Genomic DNA, 23,270 nt, shown 5'->3' on the forward strand with positions numbered 1-23,270 from the left:
CTTAGTCCAATCATAGCTCGAGGCCAAGAAAATTGCCAGCATCCGATTTGTCCGTTGGAACCAGATGACGAAGATATCCCGAGCCGAGAACCACTGTTACAACATAGGTGTCGAATATTAGATCCCTAATCTTGGTTAAGGACCACTAGCAAGATTACACCTGGAAAAAAGGTTACGCAAGCTTAGCAGGCCTGCGGGTGTTAGTGGTTACATGTAGTTCAGTTATTATTTCCATCCTTCGGATCCATACGGAGTACATCCTACTCTTACGTGCGGCCCGCTCCGGCCCGCTCCGGCCGAAGTTACAATCGCCATTTCTTTTGAAAAAGGGTTTAGACCTTTTCATAAATAGGTAAGTAAAGTCTATTTTCAGGGGAAAAAAACGAACGTCATCTTAATATATTCAGAAACACCGAAGGTTGGATATTGATTAGAATATTAGCCCACTAGAATCTGCCTATAATGCAATACCAAAGCGCAGAATCAACACAGCCAACATCATATGCTTGATGATAACAATGCGGTATCTCAAACCCCGCACTTCTTCCAATCCTGCGCAAGAAGCTGCTCGCGTTGGTAAACAAAACAGCTTCTACTAGAGCACCACCGCGATTCTATCGAAAACAATCACGGACGACAATTTCATTTTCTTTAGAGGAGTTCTTCCTGAGTAAATGTCTGAAGAGCTTTTCGCATCATTTTCGTCCGGGTGCCGGATCTGTTATCAGGTCTTCGGCAACCCATCGGATACGGCTATACTTCTCGTCTCAGGACATAGTTGTGCCATGACACAGAAGACAGACGGGCTTATTCGGCTACTTAGTCCTCCGGATCATCCACGTTTCATTATTCGTTTTGATCATCGTGATACAGGCCGGTCAACGTCTTTTGCCAAGCCTTCTGACGGTACACCGGTATATGCGCTAGACGACATGGTCGACGACATCGTAGGGCTCATTAAACATCTCAAACTCACAGAAGTGAATCTCATCGGCACTAGTTTGGGCGGACCTCTTGCGTGGCAAACAGCTAGTCGTCTACCACATGTTGTTCGGAGTCTAGCCCTTGTTCTCACGAGTCCAGTTGGGAGGCAACAGCTCCCTCATGATAACTTGCCTCAGGTACACTTGGAAGGGCAGTGGCTATTAGCTGAAGCATATGAGATCCCAGATGACAAGGAAGATGACGACGGTTGGATCCAATTATATATGCGACTTGACCTTGCTCTAGCAACTCAACCGCCAACGGAAGAGGAAAAGGCCGAATCGAGAAGGGAGTCTGAGATTACATATTACCGCGAGAAACAGAGCGGGACCATGTGGACCAAGTATAACCACTCTGATGCGTCGGGTGTGAGGTGGCCGCGCGAGTTACTCAAACAGATCCGATGTCCGACAGTTGTTATTCACGCCGCAAAGGACCAGATTTTCCCGCTAAAGCACGCCGAGGCTCTAAGAGATGATGTTGAAGGGGCAACGCTTGTCATTATCGAAGACTGCGGGCATGAGATACCACATCGAGTTCGCCAACAGATGGTAGATGCGATTCTCACCAACCTGAAGAGAGGAGAATAGGGAGAGTTACTGCTGTGTAATAGACACTGCGGGTGTGAGCATAGAACTGTTATAGATACTCTATGTACTACTAGACATGTAGATGTAATGTCCAGAAAGAAAATTCCAACATAACAGCGGGGCATTCGGTGATTTTTTCACTTTAGTTGAAAGCAGTGTCACCAGGCTAGGAACCTGCTTTAACAGCTTGGTGGAAGTAGAGCGTAAGTTCCAGGCTCCTGCGCTCGCACTGAGCGTTGCGTAATACTAGTCATCCACCATCATGACCTCATAGCACTTGTGTTTCTCCGCAAATCAGAGTCAAATTGAAGTATGACCTGAAGAACGCCGCTTACGCCGGAATTCGGTACCACAGTACCATGCGAAACACTGCCAATCCCTCGAACGGCGATTGAGATACGACTCACAAACTTGCAGTCGCCAATTACCCCTCTCGCCTTATCTTCATCGTGTTCATCCTTCTTACTGTCATTAAGCTGATCCATAATTAGGCACTTTGAAGAAATTAAGCCTCTATAAGCGGTTTAATTTTGGAACTGGAGGCAGCGCATCAAGGCTGGCACTGTAAGGCATAAGGCTACAAAAGACCAAAGATACTCAGAAATTACGCTTTGCAAGGGTGGCACGTGAAATGACCTACTCAGCAATGATTTATCAATAACCAGTTGGCAAAAGGGATCGCGGGATGTGGTGGCTGCCATCTAATGGTAGCCCGCAACCAGTTAGTTGGTGGAGGATGCTATGTACATGCATGTATGGTGGTGTTGATGAACAGCTGTGTGTACTTGCAGGTATAAAAAATAACATCACCGACCATCGTCTCCAAGGTTTGATGAGTTAAACTTAAACATCAGCTCAGAATCAAGTCACTATATCAAGCGACAGGCTCTGGAAATGTAGCTACTTTCATCTTGTCAATGTATTTTGATTGCCCTCTTCGCAGTTGGGCCTCCCCGCAGCCTCCAAAGCCAGCCACATTCCAGCCTTTGTAGGCCTCCCGAATATTGACCACTAGCCTTCAATTCGACCGACAATATTCCCTTGCATCAGCTCTCAATAGTGCCACTCAAGGCGTTTTTTTTTATTGAATCAATGATGGCAAAGTTACTGCCACGCAGGCACGTGCATGCGCACAGCCGCATCGGCTAAGAATTGAATAAAGGACGTAAGGCTGCCTAGTTCCCGTCTTCTCCCAGTGCAACCTATCAACCCACGAATTTCGCGTTTCTATTTCTCTCTTTCGGTCAATCTACTCCTACATCATTTCATCTTTCAGAGCTATCGAACCAAAGCAATATGGATTTCTTGTGCTGTCTCTGCGATAATGACCGCGCACCAGCTCTTTCGCCGAGTCACACCTACGGCGTTATCACTGAGAAGCCATCTTTTTACTCTCCCATCCACCACACCGTTGAAGAAACCGCAGATAATGTTATCGACATTCTTCTTGCTGCAGAGAAGTCTGGACCACTACTGTCGGCGAAACTCGATGACGCCGTCTTCGCCACAGGATGGTCTGAATGGCTTGCGAAAAACATCCTGAAGAAATTGGAGGAGGTGCTGAGGGATGGCCGCGAGAAGATGGGCCCGGCTATGGCTGAAGCCTACGATCAAGCAAGCAAGGCTGCGGAAATAACCTTCACCGACTTATTCGAATACGTGAAAGAGCATCCCGTCGAAATTGCAGCCACAGTGTTGCTGTCGCTGCTTGCTTTTGGAGTCCTTGTGAGATTGATGCCGTTGGCCCTGGAACTTTTAGGTTTCGGCGAGCTTGGCCCGTCTGCTGGTGAGTTCTATGGTCTATTGAATTGAGCATATTTGTAACTTTTCTTCATCTTTACAGGTTCTTTTGCCTCTTGGTGGCAATCGACATACGCAGGATACGTTCCAGCGGAATCACTATTTTCCTTTTTCCAGAGACTGGGAATGACTTGGGCGAAGGTTCAGTAGCATTCCGATTTGATATCATCTAGTTTAGCCCAATCATACGATGGACCTTTTTTTCGTTTCCGGAATGGGCGTGGTGGTATATCAGTTGCTTCTGCTTCTATAACACCAACGCAAAAATATCGATATACGTGCGCATTTTTATCTCTGCTGAGGTGTCATATTGATCAGAGCCTCCGTACTCGTGTCACTCTTTTATACTATCGAACATGATATTTCTCACATCACTGATGCGCTTGATCTAGCTTCACTAATAGGGGATAATAAGATTCAAAATGTCATATTCTCCTATGAATACCCGATTTCGACGTGTAATGACTATGGTTAATAACATAATATTTATGAGACTAATTCTGCGTGCCGTGACTATACCTGTAGCCTTAAAAGAGACTCAAGTAAAGTTCTCACCAAGGCTGGAACTGTGGAATATTTGGTGCTCTACATTTACATGTGGTATCGCATGGTACTAATTTTAACCTACAATATGAGGCGCGAATCCATTGTAATATGCCTGTGGGGAGGCCTGACGTTTGAGAACTAGAATGGAAGTGTAGGTTATGGTGGCCCAAACTCCGTGAGCCCCTCGCACGAAACCAGCTGCATGTTCCCTCCTGGATTGTCACTCAGAGACTCGCTGCTCCCGACACCTGAAAAGGAGCAGAAAGGAGCTCTCGAATAGACCAATTATCGCTCATTCTCAGGTAATTGCATCATCTAAGCGCTGACCCAGTTGCTAGCCTTGATGGATGTCGAGAGACAGTGGGTGTACACTAATGCGACCGCGGTTGTGGCCCGTCGCGACCGATCGAAAATAGCATCCTACATCTGGTTTGGATAATCAATGGCATCCGCGTGGCTGATGCGCAGTAGTGTGTTGCATCTTGCGTGGGTCTTTTCTTCGCGGGGGCTCTGCTTGGGATGCAGAACCAACAACATTTCTCAGAGAGCACGAAAAACCAACCTTCTGTAACGTTTGGCGGTCTTGTTGGCTGCGGCCGAAGCTACAGCCTGGGAGGGCGTGTTGAGGCCGCCGATTGTTTTGTCTTCCCATGACAGGTCTAGGAAATACGTGGCTTTGGGACACAATCATGAGAGGTGCGTGATGCTTCGAGCGGCACCGAGAATAGAGAACAACGGCGACAGGAGCGCATACAGACAAGCCTGGTGTGGAAATTAGATATTCACTCCCCGTGGGGTGCTTCAGAGATCATTACAATCCATTGGGCAGGGTAATCCTAAAAATATTAAGTCCATCGTATGGTGCACTCTATATGACGACAGAAGATTATTTGGCTTCTGGGAAACCAATTGCCAGAGACCAAGTATCGCACGGCACCTAATGAGTGCGCGATGTTGACTATTCACTTTAAAACTTCCTGCTACTTCATAGTTGGGAGACGACCAACTATGCTGTATTCAGGCCACTCATCACCGATGGGTTGCCGCTTTGAATACGGGGCATCCGTTTGTTCGGGATTCAGGGGTGGCATGGATTGCATGTCCTACTTTCAGCTGTCGAAAAACGAGCTGTCTAATTCGATTAGTGACTTCAAAGATATGCATGTTGGTTGTAAAAACAGCCCATCATCTATCAATTCTGCCCGCCGAGAGACAGGGCTCGTGATCACGCTGTAGAAATGTAGAACCAACATGCATAATGACAGTTTCGTCAAGCGCCCCCATCCATCTTCACAGCCTCACTCACTCACACATTAATAGTTGATGATTCTCATCAATCGAAGGAATGGAATGGATTAGCCTATGCATCAAGAGACAACCATCAAAGTAATAACTGCTACAATATCAAACCAAAAGATAAAATGTCTTCAAAAAATCTGAGGCAAAATCCAGTCTTCCGGGAGCTTGCGGACATACTACGATATACCGACGTATGTCCGAATCCTCAAGACTCCGATTTCGAAACCTGTCGAGCAAAGAGAGTTGACGGTGGGAGGTGCAGAAACCCTCCATGCAGACGGGAGGAACGATGGCACGTTCACAGCCTGCTGCCTGAATTACGAGAGATATCGGAATTTCCCGATGCTGAGAGTTTCTACGACAAGATGGAAACTTTCATCACCTACTCGCATTGCAAGAGGTGGCATCGCCAAAGAGCCCTCGATGCATTCGCCGAGTGGAAGAGAGAGCGGATACTCAATAAATCCACCTCAAGGCAACGGCCAACGCCAGTTGCACGGCAAAGATTATCGGCAAACTTGAGCTCAAGGTCTACACCATCGGTGCAATCCTTCAGTACATCGACTATAGAGCCAATAACTGAGGCCGCACTACAACTTGTACCCTCAACGCCTACGCGATTCGTACCTTCATCAGCTAGCGCCACATCAGATGACGACAGCTCTTTCGTCGACAGCATTGCAGAGTCTCGTTCGGTTAGTAGCAACACCACTTTCATGAGCTCTCTGCCCAATACTCCCCAGCGTAATGGGACAATCTCCAGATTTAACATCGAGGATGTTGCTGAGGAAGAATCCGTTACCGAAGTTGTCCCTGAGGACAGCATTGTCATCGAAGACATTGTTTATGAAGAGGTTGCTGTTGTCCAAGAGGTTGTTGCTAAAGAAGAAACTGTTCGAGACAACATCATCGTTCCAAATATCGGGCAAGAGGATGATATTGAGATATCTACTGGCCTAAACACTACCATTTCAGAGAGAGAAGACAGCCATGAAAGAGACGACAATGTCATTCAAGGGCTTGGGATTACTGGTATTCAACGTAGTGGATCGATACGAGACCACTCGCCGGTATTCCAAGTCATCAGTTGCCATCCCACGCCGGAGAAGATGAAAGAGGGCGTTATATACATCCTCGAACATCAGGAGAACCCTTCACTATTTAAGATTGGCTGGTCGAGTAAGAGCGCTGAGGAGAGATTGCACCATCCGAATAACTGCTATGGAATCAACACGAAGATTATTTATGAGACAAAAAGATTCATCGGTGCTCCTCAGGCTGAGCGGATTGCTCAAGTCATACTCCGGCATGTCAACATTCGTGTTTTAGAATGCTTCAATTGCCAAGGAGGGCATAGAGAGTGGTTCATTGCACCAAGAGAAACAGTACGCGAGACGGTAATGCAGGTCAAAGAATTTCTCCAGATGCCTGCATACACTCTGCAAAATGGAGAGTACAAATTATCGCTAGAAGCATATGATCGCGTTGTCAAGGAAATGTGCGACTTCTCAGTGACGCGACTGGGTGAGCTGATGCGTGGGCCCAAAGAAAGTCACAAGGAGACTCAGACCACAATCGACGCGTCGATTGAAACCATACTGACACCTTTGGCTCAAATTACCGATGAGCCAGAGCAAATATCTCGTCCCAATACTGGCAATGGGCTTTCAGAGACGCATGAAGCCAACAAAAGTCTCGTTTCCACTGTCATTTCCATTGCTTCGCATGAAACCCAGTCTCAGAAACTGTCCGCGGGGGTAAAGTTGGCAAGGAAAGTGAAGCGCCTCTTCTCAGTCGGTGATTCAGTCAAGACGTATCTTCTGCGACCTCGAGAGCTAAGGCGTGAGCCGGACGGCAATTCCAAACGCCCATTTGGTTCGGTCTTTGTGGACCTGAAAGACAAAGCGCGTGGCGCAGGCACGAAAGTACGACATGATGCGCGAGAATTTCGAAGAGATTTTCAAGAGGAATTGCGTCGCAAGAGTGAGGAGCAGGCAGTATGATCATCACTTCGAGGACCTAGATGGTATGGAAAGGCAGAAGTGAATCGTGCGCCAAATTTTGGGGACGATATTCAAGGATTGATACCCCTTCAAGTTTGCATATAGACAATGGTATTTCGCAATACTCTCATATTCATATAAGAATCTCGTTACATTTGATAATAACCCGCCGCGTTTTGTCCCTTGAAGTGTGGCATACCACAAGACCAGAATTCGATCTCGTTGGCTAGCCCCTCCCGATCTTCAACGGCGCGTTCACCAAGTTCGTCTAGCCTCTTCAGCAGCCTCTATTTATGTAATCGTTGTGATCGGTTAGATCGTATTAGAGTCTGCTGTTTCTCTAAGCAAGTAGTCCAGCATCGAATTCCAGTGTTGTTTGCTAAAAGACGGGATATCATCGGGGCTTTGCATGTTTTCGTATGCTCCCGCCTCCAGAAACAATTTTACTATGCTCCTATGCGCCCTCCGGCCAAGACTCTTGAAGAATATATCTAGAAATTTCGTGTAAGGCTCAGAGCGTGTGTCCACCTTTGCATCAAGGAGCAGTCTCATGGTTGTATCATAGATATCATGGCCATTAGACGCAAACATTAGAGCTAAAGCGCCAGCGTCTGCCTGACTCTTCGCGTCTGCTCCGGCCTCAAGTAACAGTTTCACCACTTCCTCATGGCCAATGAAAGTGGCATATAGTAATGCAGATGCGCCAGTATCTGTCTGAGCATTTACATCTGCTCGGGCATCAAGTAGAAGTTTCACGATTGCTGCATGGCCAATGATTGAGGCGTGTATTAAAGGCGAGAAGCCAGCGTTTGTCCGAGCATTCGAATCTGCTCCCGTGCTCAATAAGGATTCGACTGCTGCCTTTTGACAGTATATAGCCACAAATAAAGCTGGATCGCGATAGCGGTCCTTAGCATTCGGGTTTGCCCCCGCCTCAAGCAACATCTTCACTATTGCCTCATGAGATGTGCGAGTGGCGAGTATTAGAATCGTTTCGTCGCAGTCGTTCCGGGCTTCGAGGTCGGCTCTACCTGCCTTGAGAAATTGCATCACAACTTCTTCATGTCCATTGTCTAGGGCAGAAAACAGTAGTGTGCTAATATCATTTTCAACATCAACCGGCCGTTGCTTCTTGACAAATAGATCAACTATTTCGTGATCTGGATTGCAAAAAGCGTAGAATAATGGTGTTTTGTCAAGCCTGTCCTTCAAGTGTACGTTTGCACCCGCTTTCAATAGCAACTTGACAAGAGCGACATCCCCATTCCAGATGGCATATGTCAATGAGGCTCGACCAGACTCGTCTTGCAAGTCGATCTTAGCTCCCTTCCTGAGTCGTAGTTTGAAAACCCCTAGCTTTTTACGACTGCCACTAATGAGCATCTCAGCAACCATCCGAAAGCCATTCCTTACAGCCCAGCATAGCGCTGACCGTTGGTATGTCTTGTCTTGCGCGTTCAAGTCGACGTCCATATCAAGCAAACTCTGAACTGCAAAATCGAGTCCAAAATAGGATGTCATTATAAGGGTAGTGAACCCTTGAGGACAAACTGTCTGCATAGTGGACCAATGAACGGCAAACCATGTCTTGCAGCAAAACGAATCCGCGTCGCAGATTGTCAGGATTGACTTTGTCAACATTGACTGTGATTCACTATCCATCTCGCGGAAGTGTGAAACCCAATATTTTGCGGAGTAGTCAAGAAAGGTATCTCTCCACTGCCATGACATTGATTCGTGCCAGAGCTGTGATCCCGCGAGTAAATGCCAAATGCAAATTTTTGCGAGAATAATATGAGCTTCTTGTGGCTGGATTGAATACTTCCATTCATAATCATCAGATTCACTCTTGAAGGTCTCTGTCGTATTCCTTTTGACCAAGAATTCCTTCACAGTCTGGTGAAGTAGATAAATCTTTGAGTCAACAATGATGATACAAAGACCACAGGTATTCCGTAGGTTTTCGCGGAAACGATCATCAGGCACAAGATCTATATCAGGGGCCGGCTGGCGGCTTTGACTTGACACCAGCGCAAAATTCATTTCTTTGACAGTCAAGGGTCGTGCAGCTGCTACAATAACATGGAATATTATCCTAGCTTGCCTAGTATCGGAGCTTCTAGAAAGTATTCTCTCGTAGGCCTCGTCGATTGTTACCGGTATGTTCGAAGTAGCCTCAAGTATCATCTTTTCGGTGATATTAATGCTACTCTCGATCAAATCCAAAGTAAGATAGACCCACAGATAGGTCCTATTAGGGACTTGCATGAGTCTTTGTAATAGAAGACTGCGTTCTTTTTGTGTCAGCTGTAGTCTCTGCCCTACGTCTTGAACTCTGGCGCTGACATAGGCATTAATCTCTTGAGAAATCTTCTTCATCTCATCTTCGCTTTCTCCGCTCAGGTAAATTACTGGTAACTCCGGAATATCTAGAGGCTGAAGACCGCGATGGATTTCAACGTAAGGTCGACTGGTGATGAGGAACTTAATATTAAAGCTCCTTTTAGTACCGTATAGGGCGCATAGCGCCTTGAGAAGCTGGGACCTTCCCTGATCACTCTGATCTTCGCACTCGTCGATTGCGTCGAGAAGACAGACAATTTCGCCTGCATTCTCGTCCTCCACTACCTGAAGAAAGGTCTGCCAAAGTTCGCTGAATGAAGCGTTGAATATCTCTCCACCAGTATTGAAGCTTTTCAAGATTGCCCCAGAAAGCAAGGAGGGTTTCTGCAGAAAAATCTGACGAAGTATGCAGCAGAGCGCGCTGACTGCATTCTTTTGGTCCGGGAAATCATCCTTAAAGAAGAAATAGCACACGGTTCTGGACGCCGTACTCTGAACGACGGAGTCGACCAAGTGTCTTACTAACACCGACTTTCCGCATCCAGGATCAGCCGACACCCAAAGCAGACATGACGAGCTGCTCTCGTTCCAAGCCTGAAAGTGTTCGTGGGACACAAACCAGTCGCATGTGCCCTGCACTCGCTGTGGATTTCTGTTCTTTCGGTCTTTGTATGGCGATTTATAGAGGCATTTTAGAATGTTGTCCACTTGCCCTGGGGGGGTTTCTGCGTGGTTGCTGGCGTAGTGGTTGCAGTTCACATTGCCCTGAATGATATAATTCTCATTGCCAAAAGTATTCGAAGCGATCATACGATTTTCTTCCATAACGTAGATATCACTGCTATGGGCAATGAATGTGGCCTGCGGGTTACAAAGTAGGGCGGGGTATAACAGAAGATCGCAGTATTGCCCGTCAAGCCTTAGAACTGACGATAAGCATGCAACGGAGAATAAAAAAATTATGATGTAAAAGAAATTGCAATAAAATTGCACCTAAAGCTTTATCATATGCCTTTTGGTCTTTCTTCGTAGCGCTCCCAAAGAAATAACCTTGAAAGGCTGGTCTTGTGGTTTACATTGTTGGGTTGATGTGAGACCAGAGCCTAATCTCGCTCGTGTCTTGGAGTAGATGATCTGGCATAAAGCAAAAATGACTAAGCGCTCATGATAAGAAACTAGAACCAATTGTCATAGAGCTCCAATCGCGTGATGCATCTAGTACTGGTTCATAACCGCAAGGCTGCGGTGGCACATGAAAACCAACCTTCCGCCACGAGCACAGCAAAGTACATGTATGGAAAGGTTCACACGATTTGCAGTGTAGTATTAATGAATCTTGTCCTGAAACAATTGTAAAGCACATGATACACGCAACTATAAGCGACCAAGATAACGAAAGGCAAAACATCGCTCCTCTATTGGTCGGCTTCAATTTCCTATTCTCCTCTTCCTCCAGTTTTCCTACCTTCGGTTCCCACACCATATCGCGCTCTGGTCAATTTGGATTGCTCTCTCCTTTTCCGCAAAATAAACCTTTTTCGGTGTCTCTGGTTTCCCCTTTCTTCGGCTTTATTGACCTACTCTCATTGTCCTAGTAACCCCTCCGCCCTTGCTCTCCGTGTCTCTCTGTTAAGTCTTGTATTGTTGAGCTTCAGCCTCAGCGGTTTCTTACGGCTTATACCCTCTTGCCAGCATCGCATTCTTGTTCATCTTTATTTTGTATATCTCTGCTTTGAGACTCGCTAGCTCGTTTTCCTGCCTATTGATCATGTCTTTATAATCCTTTACAGCCTTTTCGTGTTTAGTTCGGCGAGCCGAAGGCCTGTGCACCTCCAATTGCTTCTCATGTTCTATAACCTTATGATGGTCCACCAGTTTAGGGATGTTAATGCGCAAGTTTTCTTCAACCACTTTTTTCTTCTTATGTAACTCGCGTAACGCAATGTCTAGGCGCATATATAGATCACTATCGTAAGCCGAGCGTTGTACAGGATCGGACAGGGTAGAGTGGGCAGCCTCGATCCTAAACCACACAAAAAGTCAGTAGAACTCTTTCCACATCGCAGCTGATAAGGGCTTACACTTTGGAAAAAAGCCGTGGCTTTGGGATTCTTTCGATTTTTGTCCGGATGATGCATCAAGGCGAGGCGTTTATAGCTCGCCCGGATCTCATTTGTCTCTGCCCATACTGGTACTTTGAGGATGTCGTAATAATCCGGTTTGGCTTCGGGGACCTTCATTGTGATTTAATGAAGTCGGTGAATAGAAGTATAGAGTATGGATAGAGAACGGATGTTAGTATTTATCGTCGCTCGAAAGGTAAACTGAATTTAGGGCCAAAAGTCGTGGGATTGGTGTTGTTATGCTGCACTCTGATGGTTTGGATAGTACGTGTATTTATATGCAAACTTCTTTATTATAGAGAGGCTGTTCGGTAACCTGGAATCATGTTCACATAAAACAATGATACGAAAGGAGTCATTCGTTCAAAATCCTGCACCGCAACGGCACTTAATAATATGATGCCACCCCAGCTAACAGCTGTCAGATTGATTAGAAACGACAATTCTCTAAGAGCGTCATTGTTCATTAAACTGGGAGAGTTGGCCCACCAGAAGACTACATCAGCCCTTGAATCAAATTGTCGTTCAATCATGAATTTTACTAGCGGGTCTACAATGAATTAAAATATTAAAGCAATGCAAGTCATGTTTGATGTGGATTATGAAGCCCAACGCGTAAAGTTAGCTGATATTCTAAGTAAGTCAGATGCACCTCAAAATCAGGCAAAACATCAGCGGATTGAAGTCCCTGCTCCAGAGGCCTAACACGGTTTAATAGCTGGAGCTACTTCAAGAATGTTCAAATACAACCTACCCGAGAAGCAAGGTTCAATGAATGTGTCATGAACCCAAGTAATACTTGCGACTCTACCGACAATTGTGTAGATCTCAGGTATCAGGTTTACTGAACCCTTAGACACAATAGCGAATCTTGGAATTATATATTGCCTTCCTTTCAAAATCAGGTACAAAAGTGCTCGGGCGCTGAATGAATCCGAGAGTATTTATTACTATCATTAGGAGACCTTTGTTCACTCCTTGCAATTTTCTCTTATACCCAATACTTTTTTTACGCTTTATTGCTCAATGATTTGTGTCCTTTATTTCTCACCGTTTTTCTGAACCATTTATTGATCAAGCATATATGAACTACCGACATGATCTTCTCTAATATCATCTATCGCGTATACCCAAGATGCATGGATGCCAGAGTAAGGATATACGGTCGCGTTTTACGATCTTGCTGATATGAATACTGGGTAATTGGACGATAGGGACTGCTTGAGCTCTTCGATCTTCACATCGTGTAATGGGGAACTATATGAACGATACAATTACAACCCTTCACTCTGGCGCGGCCCCTCACTTCGTCGTCAAGAGTGATAATTCTGAAAGTGTATACGAAATTATTCAGATTGACTTTATTCAGGCAATCCTATTTTAAGTAATATGAAAGAGGGATTATAAGGTTCATTGTTGTATAAGACACCACATAATTAATAAGCGAGAGCAGAAACAGCTAATAGTATTTGGGTTTCATCGACCTTGAATTGATGATTATTGCGTTAGCTGATTACCAATAACGCTTCTTCAAAAGCTAGGCTTGTTCATGCATCACCAGAGATGATGGTGGAGAGTTATCCTCTTAATGATGTGGGCTTCTTACAAATAGGTGATTTGTAACACTATAATAGCGCCAAGATGGGCACTTTCCTAAAAAGATTGGACCAGGAGACGACGGCCGGATATCAGCTTTGTGGAGATTGAGAATGATCTGTATTATGGTAGAATGGGTTTGGTAAAGCCGCTGAATGAGCTTGGTTGATTTGCGACAACTCAATAACGATTAGCAATATCCTTCAAGCTTCATAGATAGCGAGACAAGACCAAGGAGTATATATACATCTATTATATCGACATCGAAAGAGTCAGCTCCAATTGATGGATACGACATTTCTGTTTTTAATCAACATGACCGTCTTTAAAACGCATCTGAAAATTTCCTTCTTCTTATCTCTCACTTACTTCTGGCCTGGTTTCGTTGAAGCCCAGATCTTGAAGCAATCATGCATTAATGAGGCTTGCAGTGCCAAGCGGGTTACCATCTCTAACCCTCCTGTCAATCTCTGGGATGCCAATGTTATCGCTGCTTTCAACGAGTTCTTGGTCAGCCTACAAGATCAGAATGAAACCAAGGTAGTCGTTTTCGATAGCGACAACTCCGACTTCTGGGCCTCTACGCTTGACTTCAATCTATTCACGAAGCTCGGGATCCCTGGGCGCAATGGTACCACTCTCATAGACACATACTTTGCAAATTTGGATCTCCTCTTGAGTACCCCAGTCATCTTTATTGGAGAGATTAACGGTCGAGCCTGGGGTGCTGGGGATGAGCACTTGCTGAGAATGGATATGAGATTTGCTGGACCAGAGGCACAATTTGGCGCGCCCGAGGCGGCTGTTGGAGTGATTCATGTCGGTGGACTCCAACAGTTGGTTAAACTCATTGGTTCTGGACGCGCTGCAGAATACATGCTTGCCGCTGCACAGGTCAGCGCTTCTGAAGCAGCTCGCGTTGGTTGGGTCAACTCTGTCCATCCTACAGGCAATGCTCTTCGAAAACATGTGAACGACATTGCGGCAAGGATTGCACTCTTTCCTATTGAGGCTCTTCAGGCGACCAAGGCCAGTATTGCAGAACAGGCTCCTCCTAGGGCCGCCTTTGAAAACGATCTTGCTCGATTTAATCAGCTGGCAGCACTACCACAGATTGCAGCAAATTTGGGCACCATTCTGCAAGTATCCAAGAACGAATCCAAGTCTTTTGAGGAAAATCTCAACAATAATATCGTTAAAAGGCTTTATCAAGAACCTAATTAGGGTACAAAGACGCCTGAAATTTGAGAGTCATGTAACTGCTGGTCGGATACTGGCACTGTTTACATGCCATTTTCGGAGCTTACGCAGTAGCCATGAAGTAGTCAATTTTACTGTGCAATAGATCCATAATGTGTCTAGTCAAAAATGCGATATGAAATGCGGAATGTGTAGATAATTGTTGTTCCATGTCTATAATAGTATGTATCAAGTGCCCAGTTGGAAGGGTTAGATCGTGGCGGAAATTAATGGAAGACATAGCCACATATTTTCAGCAAGTCGTTGGTTGATTAGCATAAAATGAGATTAGAAGCGTATGTGAAAAAAATTAAATGTACATCAGTAGTAATTTAATGGAAAAGTTAGGTGGTGGTGAGCTCCTACACTTTCTCCCTTCTCTCCTTATGGTGGATGTCTAGTAGTTTTCGGGTAATGTCATGCTGTTGGTGGTAGGGCTGTTTCCAGTACTTTCGTCTAGCATTTTATTCTCATAGAGCACTATCTTTTACCATGTGAGTGAGTATAACTCTTTGATGCTTTCCTATCTCCTGGCAGATGTCTCAGAAACAATCGCCCAAAGGCAGAAGCCATCAATGATAGTAACTGCAGAGAAGAACTAAAAGGTACCTGCTGGAGAGAGGTCGCCAGTTGTCGCGGAAAGAAGCATGGGAACAGCTTTACTGTTCCCATAAGAATTTAGGAAGTGAACGCACATCATCAAAGACGACACGATGTTTACTGAAGGCATGAGCCACTATTCAATACATCTCGTTACAACCGGCTACTTTGCACGCACAGTGGATGATTTGGGGTATCTTGCTGTACCTTTTAATAGAACAATGGCTTCCACAAGAACCTCACCTCGTCATTTTGGCGATATGGCTTGCTCCAAACTCATGTCTGGTCAAAAGCTGGACAAGGGCTCAAAACGACCTGGGACAAGCTTGGTGTACATTGGCCTCTGAAGACGCAACTATCCACGATAGCTGCCCTCGCAATTTTGTTTTTCATGCAGATTACTATGCACTCATCATTGCTAGTGATGAGTGTCCCTCTTTTTTGGGCCAAGCCTTTTATCCTCCAGATGGAGTTTACCGAACCATCGCAACCACTGTCCATAAAACAAAGCCTTGCGGAAGACGTATGCTGGGTGTGCAACATTGCGCGCTCTACAGGATGTTATTGCTGACAAATACGATTCTGGATCATTATCACGACGAGCGTGCCAAATAAAGCACCGCAGAGACTGGAATATACTGGAGACGCCAGCTTTTGCTCTTTAGGGATACTTGTTCATGCGCTGGTAGTGAACGTTCCGGAGATAGCTGACAACAATAATTTCCCAATCGGTATTTCTATCGTGAGATCAAGATGGAAAGAAGAAAAGGTAATATGGAGCGGCAAAGTACTTTTTGATATCATTAATAAATAATTAGATGTTCTAAATATGAGTTGCAGCTCTCAGGTTTTGATTTACCGAAGATTACCTTGTCATAGAAGTCTTCTCTTTCCCCACGTGATATACCATGTATCCAACACTCTCCTACCATAGTCATGCTATGGGTGTTGAGTGTTGGGGTCTCTGTCTGCCCGCTTACAACAGGATGGGTTTCAGCCTCGGCATCCGTCCAAGGTCTCATGACAAAGGGAGCATCACAGCCATTGACTTTGAACGTCAAATCCCCCGTAGTAGCCGTTGCAGGAGCCAAGCCGATATGCCCTGTATCAGTGATAAAAAATCTCCGTCCATCGCAAGCATTAAATATCCCTTGCGCTTGTATACAATAGCTAGGAGGTAACTTTTTAGGGTAATCCTCATAGCGCCTATGGTTGTCTTTTGTTTCAGCAGCATTATTGCTTTCATCAAAGGTAGCCATAGTTTTAAGAGCTCTGCGGACGACGTCTGCATACACAATGTAACCTGCTGCCAAGGTCACCGCAAATGGAGAGAGCTCACAGTGCTGCCGCCAAAAACTCGGTTGGCGGTCAGTGAGATCTGGAGGCATAGTCGGCATTTGATGCCACCATTTTGGGCCGGAGCCAAGCCTCGCCCATTGTTTCAGGGGGAAGATGTTTTGACGGATATCACAAACATCCCCAGTGAAGGTGATAGTGCCGATTTTCAAGGCTCTGACTCGTAGCTGCTCCTTTGGCTCTTTGTCGACTAGGAAAAAACGAGAAACGCTCCATATGGACGAATTTTCGACATTCGACGAATCTTGAGGCTTGAACGGAGTCAATGGCTGCTGGAACTGGTACGGTGACTTTGTGATAGCTTCCCAATCTATAACCCAAGATGGGAGTTTCTCCACACGACGCGGAGCTAGGCCGATTTGTAGCGCTTGAAGTCCAAAGTGCTCAAGTAGGATGATTGCGAGATTTGTATACACCTGTTGAACAGACATCGTATAGTCTGCTTGGATGAATGATGCTTGATGCAGTCTGTCAGCGTCTAGCCCACCCACCCTCTTGTCTTCAGCTTGATTCTGATTCGCTTCAAGCTCTCTGATCATATTCTCATGTTCCCACTTTAGCAAGGGGAGCATCGCGTACACCTTATCCCTCGCATCTGTTGCCTGACAGTCTTTTGTGTTCCTGAGAAGCTCATACAGACGATGATTGTAGTGAATGAAGTCGGTTCTGCTACGAGATTTTTTGACAGTGTATTCAATAGGATACGGAAGAGCAGCTCCCTTCATCCAGCGATTGTTCCGGGTCCAGTGGCAGAAAGTACGAATGCTATCCCAGCCTACTTCGTACTGGCCGCAGACAAAAACGGCATCTTTGGCGAAAGCGATCTCCTGCAACACCCATACCCGATAAAACCAAGGTCGCTTGAAGAGTGCGCGAATAGATTCGATGTTTGAGGGAGGTTTTGGCATCGTATCCCAAGACGGATAAGCGCCGTAATCAGAGGGCTGATCGATTTCGCATATCGAGTGCATGGCTTCGTCACTGCCATGGGCGCTTTGTCCAAGATATACCACGACACGACGGGCTCCTTGATATATCTGGGCCATGAGGCTAATTTGATGGTTGCGCTCAGGCATTGAGTGTTGGTTGATACATATTGAATCGATCCACAAGACTCGAGGCTCGTGAGTTTTCCGTAGGGCCATCAAAGCGTTGTGACAGTTTGTTGTGACGAACATGGTGGCACAAGTTTCGTTGGCACTGTGTGAGAGTACTTTGATCTCATTTTTCTGATCTGCATCGCCCCAGGTATAAGAGACGGCTTCGTATGATACGCTGCCGAAGGAGCAAGCAAGTATTCGGATCGTAACAGGGTCGTTATTCTGACCGGCCTGCAGTTCTAGCAAGCGGAACGCATTTTCAGCCTCCAGAGCAGGACCAGGGTAGGCATTTGAGATTGTCTGGTCCATTTTGACGTTGAAAAGAACACCTAGACATTGCGTTGAAAGAGAAGAACAGCGCGCAACTGTAAAATTTCAACAAAGGTGGAAACGCGACGACATAAGTATTTACAATACAATATAGTTGATGGCAGTGCATCTGATCCTCACGGATACCAAGAGGCGCAGCGCTGGGGCCGCATCAAGGGCGAAGCAATGGCGCTTGTAAACAATCATACCTAGCTATCTTGCACCCATGTCAGGTTATAATTTCATTCGTGCATTCGAATTACGCCGCGCCTGCTATATGTCAAGGTAGCGATGCTGCAGCTGTGCTGCGCCTCTTGCTCAACTGCAGCTACTGCAGGAAGTCTCTTCACTTGCCGCCTAATTTATTTCATCATCATTATCTTAAATATCTCTACCTTGGTTATTTTTTGTTGTTATTTCCCCAAGCTAATTATCCAGATAAATGTCTTACCTTTCATCGTCGAAAGGCTTAAATGCGACAATCCACCGTTTCCATGTGAGAAATGCCGTGCGTTGAACCTCGAATGTCTACCACCATTTTCAAGAAATCTCCGATTTATTACTTCTTCCTCATCATCGTCAACGTCACTCAAGCAAAACATTTCAAGGCGTGCTTCTATGTATGACCTAGCACATAGTACGGGTAGCGCACCTTTTCCTTCTGGGCATTAATATGAACTGTTGATACCTTACAGAAGGGACTGGATTACTGGCCCCGAGTCTACGACTGCTTCCTTCTTGAATACGAATACATATCACGCCATGAGTGTTATTTTTTCCAACTCAGATAGTTTGCTATCGCATTATACTACTCAAAATTCTATGTTGGAAGCTATGCCGGAGACCACACCATTCAGCCAGGCATTCGATCGGTTTCCGACGTCTGAGATGATGAATCCAATTTCCAGCAATGCATTTTTTACCGTAACATTTTTTACAGCATTCAATAAAAGTCTCACTGCATCCAGCCCTCTTGATCAGACTGCGGGATGCCTAGAAGATGTGGTATCTTCTAGTACCCCGCAGGCACCCCGCAAATGGACACTTACAACTCTTAAAGAGCTTCACACAATTGGGGAGAGAATGTCAATCAAGTTATTAAACTGCTGGAATCGATAATTCTTCTACAAGAACAACGAAAAGCTTGGATTAACATTGGAGAAGTTATAAAAGAGCTTGTGTTAAAATTTATAATCTGAAACGCAGAGCCCATTATTTGACTTCTCTTCGGCGGTGTAACGACAAAATAGAGAAATTAAAAGGCAATGAAATGATGTATTGGACGCTAAGATGTTGTATTTATCCATGTATATAAGTGTACCCTATCAGATACTACACAATGTCCCAACCCTTCCACGCCTCCGTCACTCTTCCATTCCCGGGAGATCTTCCTTGGGGAAGAAAATGTTAAGCAGGACACTCTCTTGGACATAGCCCCCCTCTATGAGATACTTTGCTATTTTCTTCCTTTCAGCATGCCGACTGCCGCGAATGACAGGAGGTCGCGGCGGCGGATTCAAGGATAAGACGGCTGGATCCGCTCCCGCCTCCTCAATCAAGTACTTGACCACCTCAACTCCCCCCCATCCGAATATCGCAGCAGCTAAAACACTGCCATAATCGCCATTGAGATGGGCGTTCACGTCGGCTCCATTCTCCACAAAAAGCTTTGCACATCCCATCGAACCTTGGTATGCGGCTCTTGCCAGAGGACTGCCGCACTCGCTGTCTTTAGTCGTCAAGCTCACATTTGCCCCGTATTTTATCAAGAGCTGTGCGGCGTTAACTCTATCAGATAGGGCAGCTGCTTCCAAGGCACAAACAAGCCAGCAGCCTGTGCAAGTGATGTTGGGGTCCGCTCCAGCCGTAAGAAGAGGTTCAACCAAACCACTTGCAAAACAGACAGCGTGACAGAGCGGGCTTCTACCCTGGCCCATGAGATTTGGATTGACACCCTTTTCTAGGAACAGCATTGCCGTTTTGATGTGTGATTCACCGATGGCTTCCAGGAACGCGCTCCCCCAGTAACTATCCAGCTCTTTGTTTATATCGCTGCCCCTGCTGATAAGCTCGGAACAAAGGTCATTATGGTCGTACTTTGCGGCGATTGCGAGTAAATCCAGCCCCTTCTTATTGACTTGTGAGACATCAATGCCTTCATCCCACCAGCCCTCAAGCAACTTGTGAAGAGAAAAAGCACAAATCCCAAAAATAGACTTTTCTGCGGGGTTTATATCGCTCACGTCAAAGCGGCTATCAAGATCTTTTTCAATGCCCATGTGTCTGCACCATGCCTGGTATTGTTGACTGGAGGATTTTTGAGGACCTTCAGCCCCTAAAAAGCGTTTAAGAATCTCTGATAGACCTGCCACCTCTTCGCAATCGTTTAGAGTATTTTGCACATGGTTTGACCAATATTTCCTCGCATACTTCTGGAGAGGGTGTCGTGGATCCAGATAGTTTTCCAGGTTTGGTGCCGTCACGAGGAATTCTTCGATTGAATCATCCGATCCAAAGAGTGTCCAGTTCGAGTAGCAATCGATTAAGCACGAAATCAGCAGAATCGCCACATCTTCAGAAGCCTTATCTATCCAGCTCTTATGTTGATTCTCGAAGTACTCTGCAACTGATGCATGTGGAAATTTCCACACCTTTAATTGAGAGTCTAAGACAACCAAGTGTGAACAGATGCTCTCCAAGGTAGACTCGTCGATGGGATCGGATATAGTAAGAGACTCAAGGTTTCTCTCTAAACGGATGGCCATTAGAAGCTCTTCGCTTGTTAATGGCCGTCTAGCACATAACACCCATTTGACTACCCGTTGTAGGACATCCTTTTCTTCGTTTTCTGAATAGATCTCTTCGTATGCTTCTGTGAGACTTTTAGGAAGCTTTCCAAGACGCTCACGGATGCGTTGGTTGGTTCTTAGCTTTTTGAGCTCTTCCCATTGAAGATATGCCCATCGAAACCTATCCATTGATTAGTACAATCCAAAGACGCTTTGAAGTTAATTCAAGGAAGAGCTTGGTACAAATGCAACTTACATTCCATCACTTTGCTCTCTAATTGTCTTCTTGACCTGCTCCTTGACTTCTGCAGAAACAGACCTCCATATGCCGTCAACCTTTGCTATCTCCTTTTCAACATATTTCTCAATGTCTTCCTCGTTGTCAGCAGTACTTATCTCAACCAGGTTCTTCAGACCAAGGTATTCTTCAATATCAGCCTCTTTACGGCTGGCAATAAAAACTTTGACGGTGCCATCGCCCTTGGAGACAAGATTGTGCAAAATACGAACGAGTGCCTCTCTAGCGTCCATCTCACATTCATCCAGAGCGTCTAAGACTAAGATAGTCCGCGAATAGAAGTTAATGAGTTGCATCAAGGCTGCCTCACATTCAAGGATACTGAAGCCTCTCTTCTCTTCTCTCGCCTTTAGATATAAAGTGAGGATATTCCTCTCAATCATAGTTGGATGATTTGGTATCCTGGCAAGCTGAGAAACATAGCTCCTCAGGATATACTTTGCCTGTCGACGTTCCGGATCTGAACGACTGCAATAGAAGTAGGCAAAGCCTTCATCATATTCGGCCTCCTGTTGATGGGTAGTAGGAAGGTAGTCGACTACTTTGGAGGTAAGGAATGACTTCCCCGCACCGACTGAAGTCAAAAGAAGCGAGACAGGTCAGTTCATCACTCCCAGTCTCTACTGTACTTAGATCAAGGTAAATGGAGTAGAGTTACATACCGTTTCCTTGAAGCCATAACGTCGAAGAATAGCTTGATCTTTCCCATTCAATAAACTTGGAATGATTTAATAACCATTCGCACGTGCCAGGTGTCCTTGCTTCACGCTTTTCTTGTTGATGTTCGCCGATCGGTATAGTGCTGATATATTCCAGCGCCTGTTCTACTGTACGATCCTCGACCTTCTGTAGTAGTTTCTTTACGGTATCATCAATGTTTTTCATTGGTTCATCGAGATTTCTGAGGAGCTTTTGATGCTCTTGCGATGCAACTGCACCACAACCTTGAGCAGCCATTGACACTTTGCGTTCTTGTTCTGTAAGTGCCGATACCAACTTTACACCTTCTTCACCAGAGACGAGGGCACGCAGGAACTGCTTCCCTTGACCCTCATTTAGGCGCACAAAGGCGTGGGCGAGGAGCTCCATTAGTCCCTTGTATAGATCAACGAGGGCATCCTTTAGATTTTCTGTTGCCCCGTTACAAGAGCCGCCACTGAGGTACACGTCTTCATATGCCCTGCCGTGTCGCATAGCCGTAGGACCCTTTCAGCACATCCGAACATGGCGGCAAGGTCCTCACACTGGGACACATTTGCCTGATCGAGGATTTAAGAACTGGCAATAAAAGATTATTGAGGTGTATAACTTTACCTTTAGGAGCACTTTGATAGCTGACCATGCGACTGAGGAACCTGCAGGGGCAAAGTTGATGGAGATGTCCCCAATTGCTGTTATCCACGACACCACACTGTCGGCGTAATCTCTCCACATAATCTCGGAATCACCAATCCTGATTTTGAGAGTTCCATCCTTGTACTCTTCTTCTCTATTTCGAACCAGTGTGATGAGGTCTTGGGTCCTCTCCTGACCACTAACGCTTTTGGAGGCATCGCCGATCCATTTTTTAGCTTTATCATCCAGTTGTTGGTAGGCCCGAGACCATAAGTCACAGTCATCATTTGTTTTGACACTCTCCGACATATCGACGGGTTGAGGCTCCTCAGATTTGTCGTTTATAATAGCTTTTGTTTCTTGGGAAGTCGTAGCTGCAATTAATACGCTTCTGGCTGGTGAAGCTCCAGCCTCGGACACCAGGCCCGAAGAGCTCTTTGTTCCATCACGGTTCTTACTCTTCCGTTTGAAACGAGAGAAGAGACGGCCAGCCATCCTTAAGTGGACAAATTTTTGAGGCGAAAAGCTCCTATCAAATAGATCTCGGATGGGATAATTAATTGAAGATATACAAATGCACAGTGCTGCTGCTAGATAACAAGTAGTTAGAGTTTTGATAGACGATAGGCCAAGGTTGAGGCCCAAGTTAGGCACAAGTGCGGAGTTGACCAGCAAGGATGTGACCCCTCAGCCTGCTGAGTATCTACAAGACAAGGCTGAGGTCAGAATTTAGCCTATCAGAATTCAGGAACGAGTCACGTTACAATGTGTCAACAATCTTTTGGGATTATTGAAGAAGCAGTTCGCGTGCACATACTAGGCAAGCTGGAGAACTAGGAATCTTTGAGACCTCTAGAACGCTTCCTGCTCCAAGCATCGGCATTGACAATTGATCATGCGACAAGAGTAATAAGTCTGACTAGTAATTTGGTAACTGAAGAACAAATATTTCAAGGTCGC

General features: G+C 45.6%; 7 protein-coding genes across 7 annotated transcripts; 4 read left to right on the plus strand and 3 right to left on the minus strand.

The window, feature by feature from the left end:
• Positions 1-785: 785 nt before the first annotated feature.
• On the plus strand, positions 786-1,574 carry Triagg1_10558 (uncharacterized protein; the record flags this gene model as incomplete). The annotated part of the gene is made up of 1 exon (XM_062894643.1): positions 786-1,574. One exon carries the CDS (start codon positions 786-788, stop codon positions 1,572-1,574), a length of 789 nt encoding a protein of 262 aa, XP_062750509.1.
• Positions 1,575-2,870: 1,296 nt separating this feature from the next.
• On the plus strand, positions 2,871-3,386 carry Triagg1_10559 (uncharacterized protein; the record flags this gene model as incomplete). Its single annotated transcript, XM_062894644.1, has 1 exon — positions 2,871-3,386. The coding sequence occupies one exon, from the start codon at positions 2,871-2,873 to the stop codon at positions 3,384-3,386; it is 516 nt and encodes a 171-aa protein (XP_062750510.1).
• Positions 3,387-5,341: 1,955 nt separating this feature from the next.
• On the plus strand, positions 5,342-7,222 carry Triagg1_10560 (uncharacterized protein; the record flags this gene model as incomplete). Its single annotated transcript, XM_062894645.1, has 1 exon — positions 5,342-7,222. The coding sequence occupies one exon, from the start codon at positions 5,342-5,344 to the stop codon at positions 7,220-7,222; it is 1,881 nt and encodes a 626-aa protein (XP_062750511.1).
• Positions 7,223-7,534: 312 nt separating this feature from the next.
• Triagg1_10561 (uncharacterized protein) lies at positions 7,535-10,390 on the minus strand (the record flags this gene model as incomplete). The annotated part of the gene is made up of 1 exon (XM_062894646.1): positions 7,535-10,390. The coding sequence occupies one exon, from the start codon at positions 10,388-10,390 to the stop codon at positions 7,535-7,537; it is 2,856 nt and encodes a 951-aa protein (XP_062750512.1).
• Positions 10,391-13,599: 3,209 nt separating this feature from the next.
• Triagg1_10562 (uncharacterized protein) lies at positions 13,600-14,508 on the plus strand (the record flags this gene model as incomplete). Its single annotated transcript, XM_062894647.1, has 1 exon — positions 13,600-14,508. The coding sequence occupies one exon, from the start codon at positions 13,600-13,602 to the stop codon at positions 14,506-14,508; it is 909 nt and encodes a 302-aa protein (XP_062750513.1).
• A 1,480-nt stretch (positions 14,509-15,988) lies between these two features.
• On the minus strand, positions 15,989-17,888 carry Triagg1_10563 (uncharacterized protein; the record flags this gene model as incomplete). The annotated part of the gene is made up of 2 exons (XM_062894648.1): positions 15,989-16,048; positions 16,104-17,888. 2 exons carry the CDS (start codon positions 17,886-17,888, stop codon positions 15,989-15,991), a joined length of 1,845 nt encoding a protein of 614 aa, XP_062750514.1.
• Positions 17,889-19,252: 1,364 nt separating this feature from the next.
• Positions 19,253-22,805, minus strand: Triagg1_10564 (uncharacterized protein; the record flags this gene model as incomplete). Its single annotated transcript, XM_062894649.1, has 4 exons — positions 19,253-20,858; positions 20,934-21,549; positions 21,638-22,155; positions 22,315-22,805. The coding sequence occupies 4 exons, from the start codon at positions 22,803-22,805 to the stop codon at positions 19,253-19,255; spliced, it is 3,231 nt and encodes a 1,076-aa protein (XP_062750515.1).
• Positions 22,806-23,270: the final 465 nt, after the last annotated feature.

The sequence above is a fragment of the Trichoderma aggressivum genome, assembly GCF_033847375.1.
Source record: "Trichoderma aggressivum f. europaeum strain CBS 100526 chromosome Unknown scaffold_076, whole genome shotgun sequence".
Lineage (NCBI taxonomy): Eukaryota > Fungi > Ascomycota > Sordariomycetes > Hypocreales > Hypocreaceae > Trichoderma > Trichoderma aggressivum.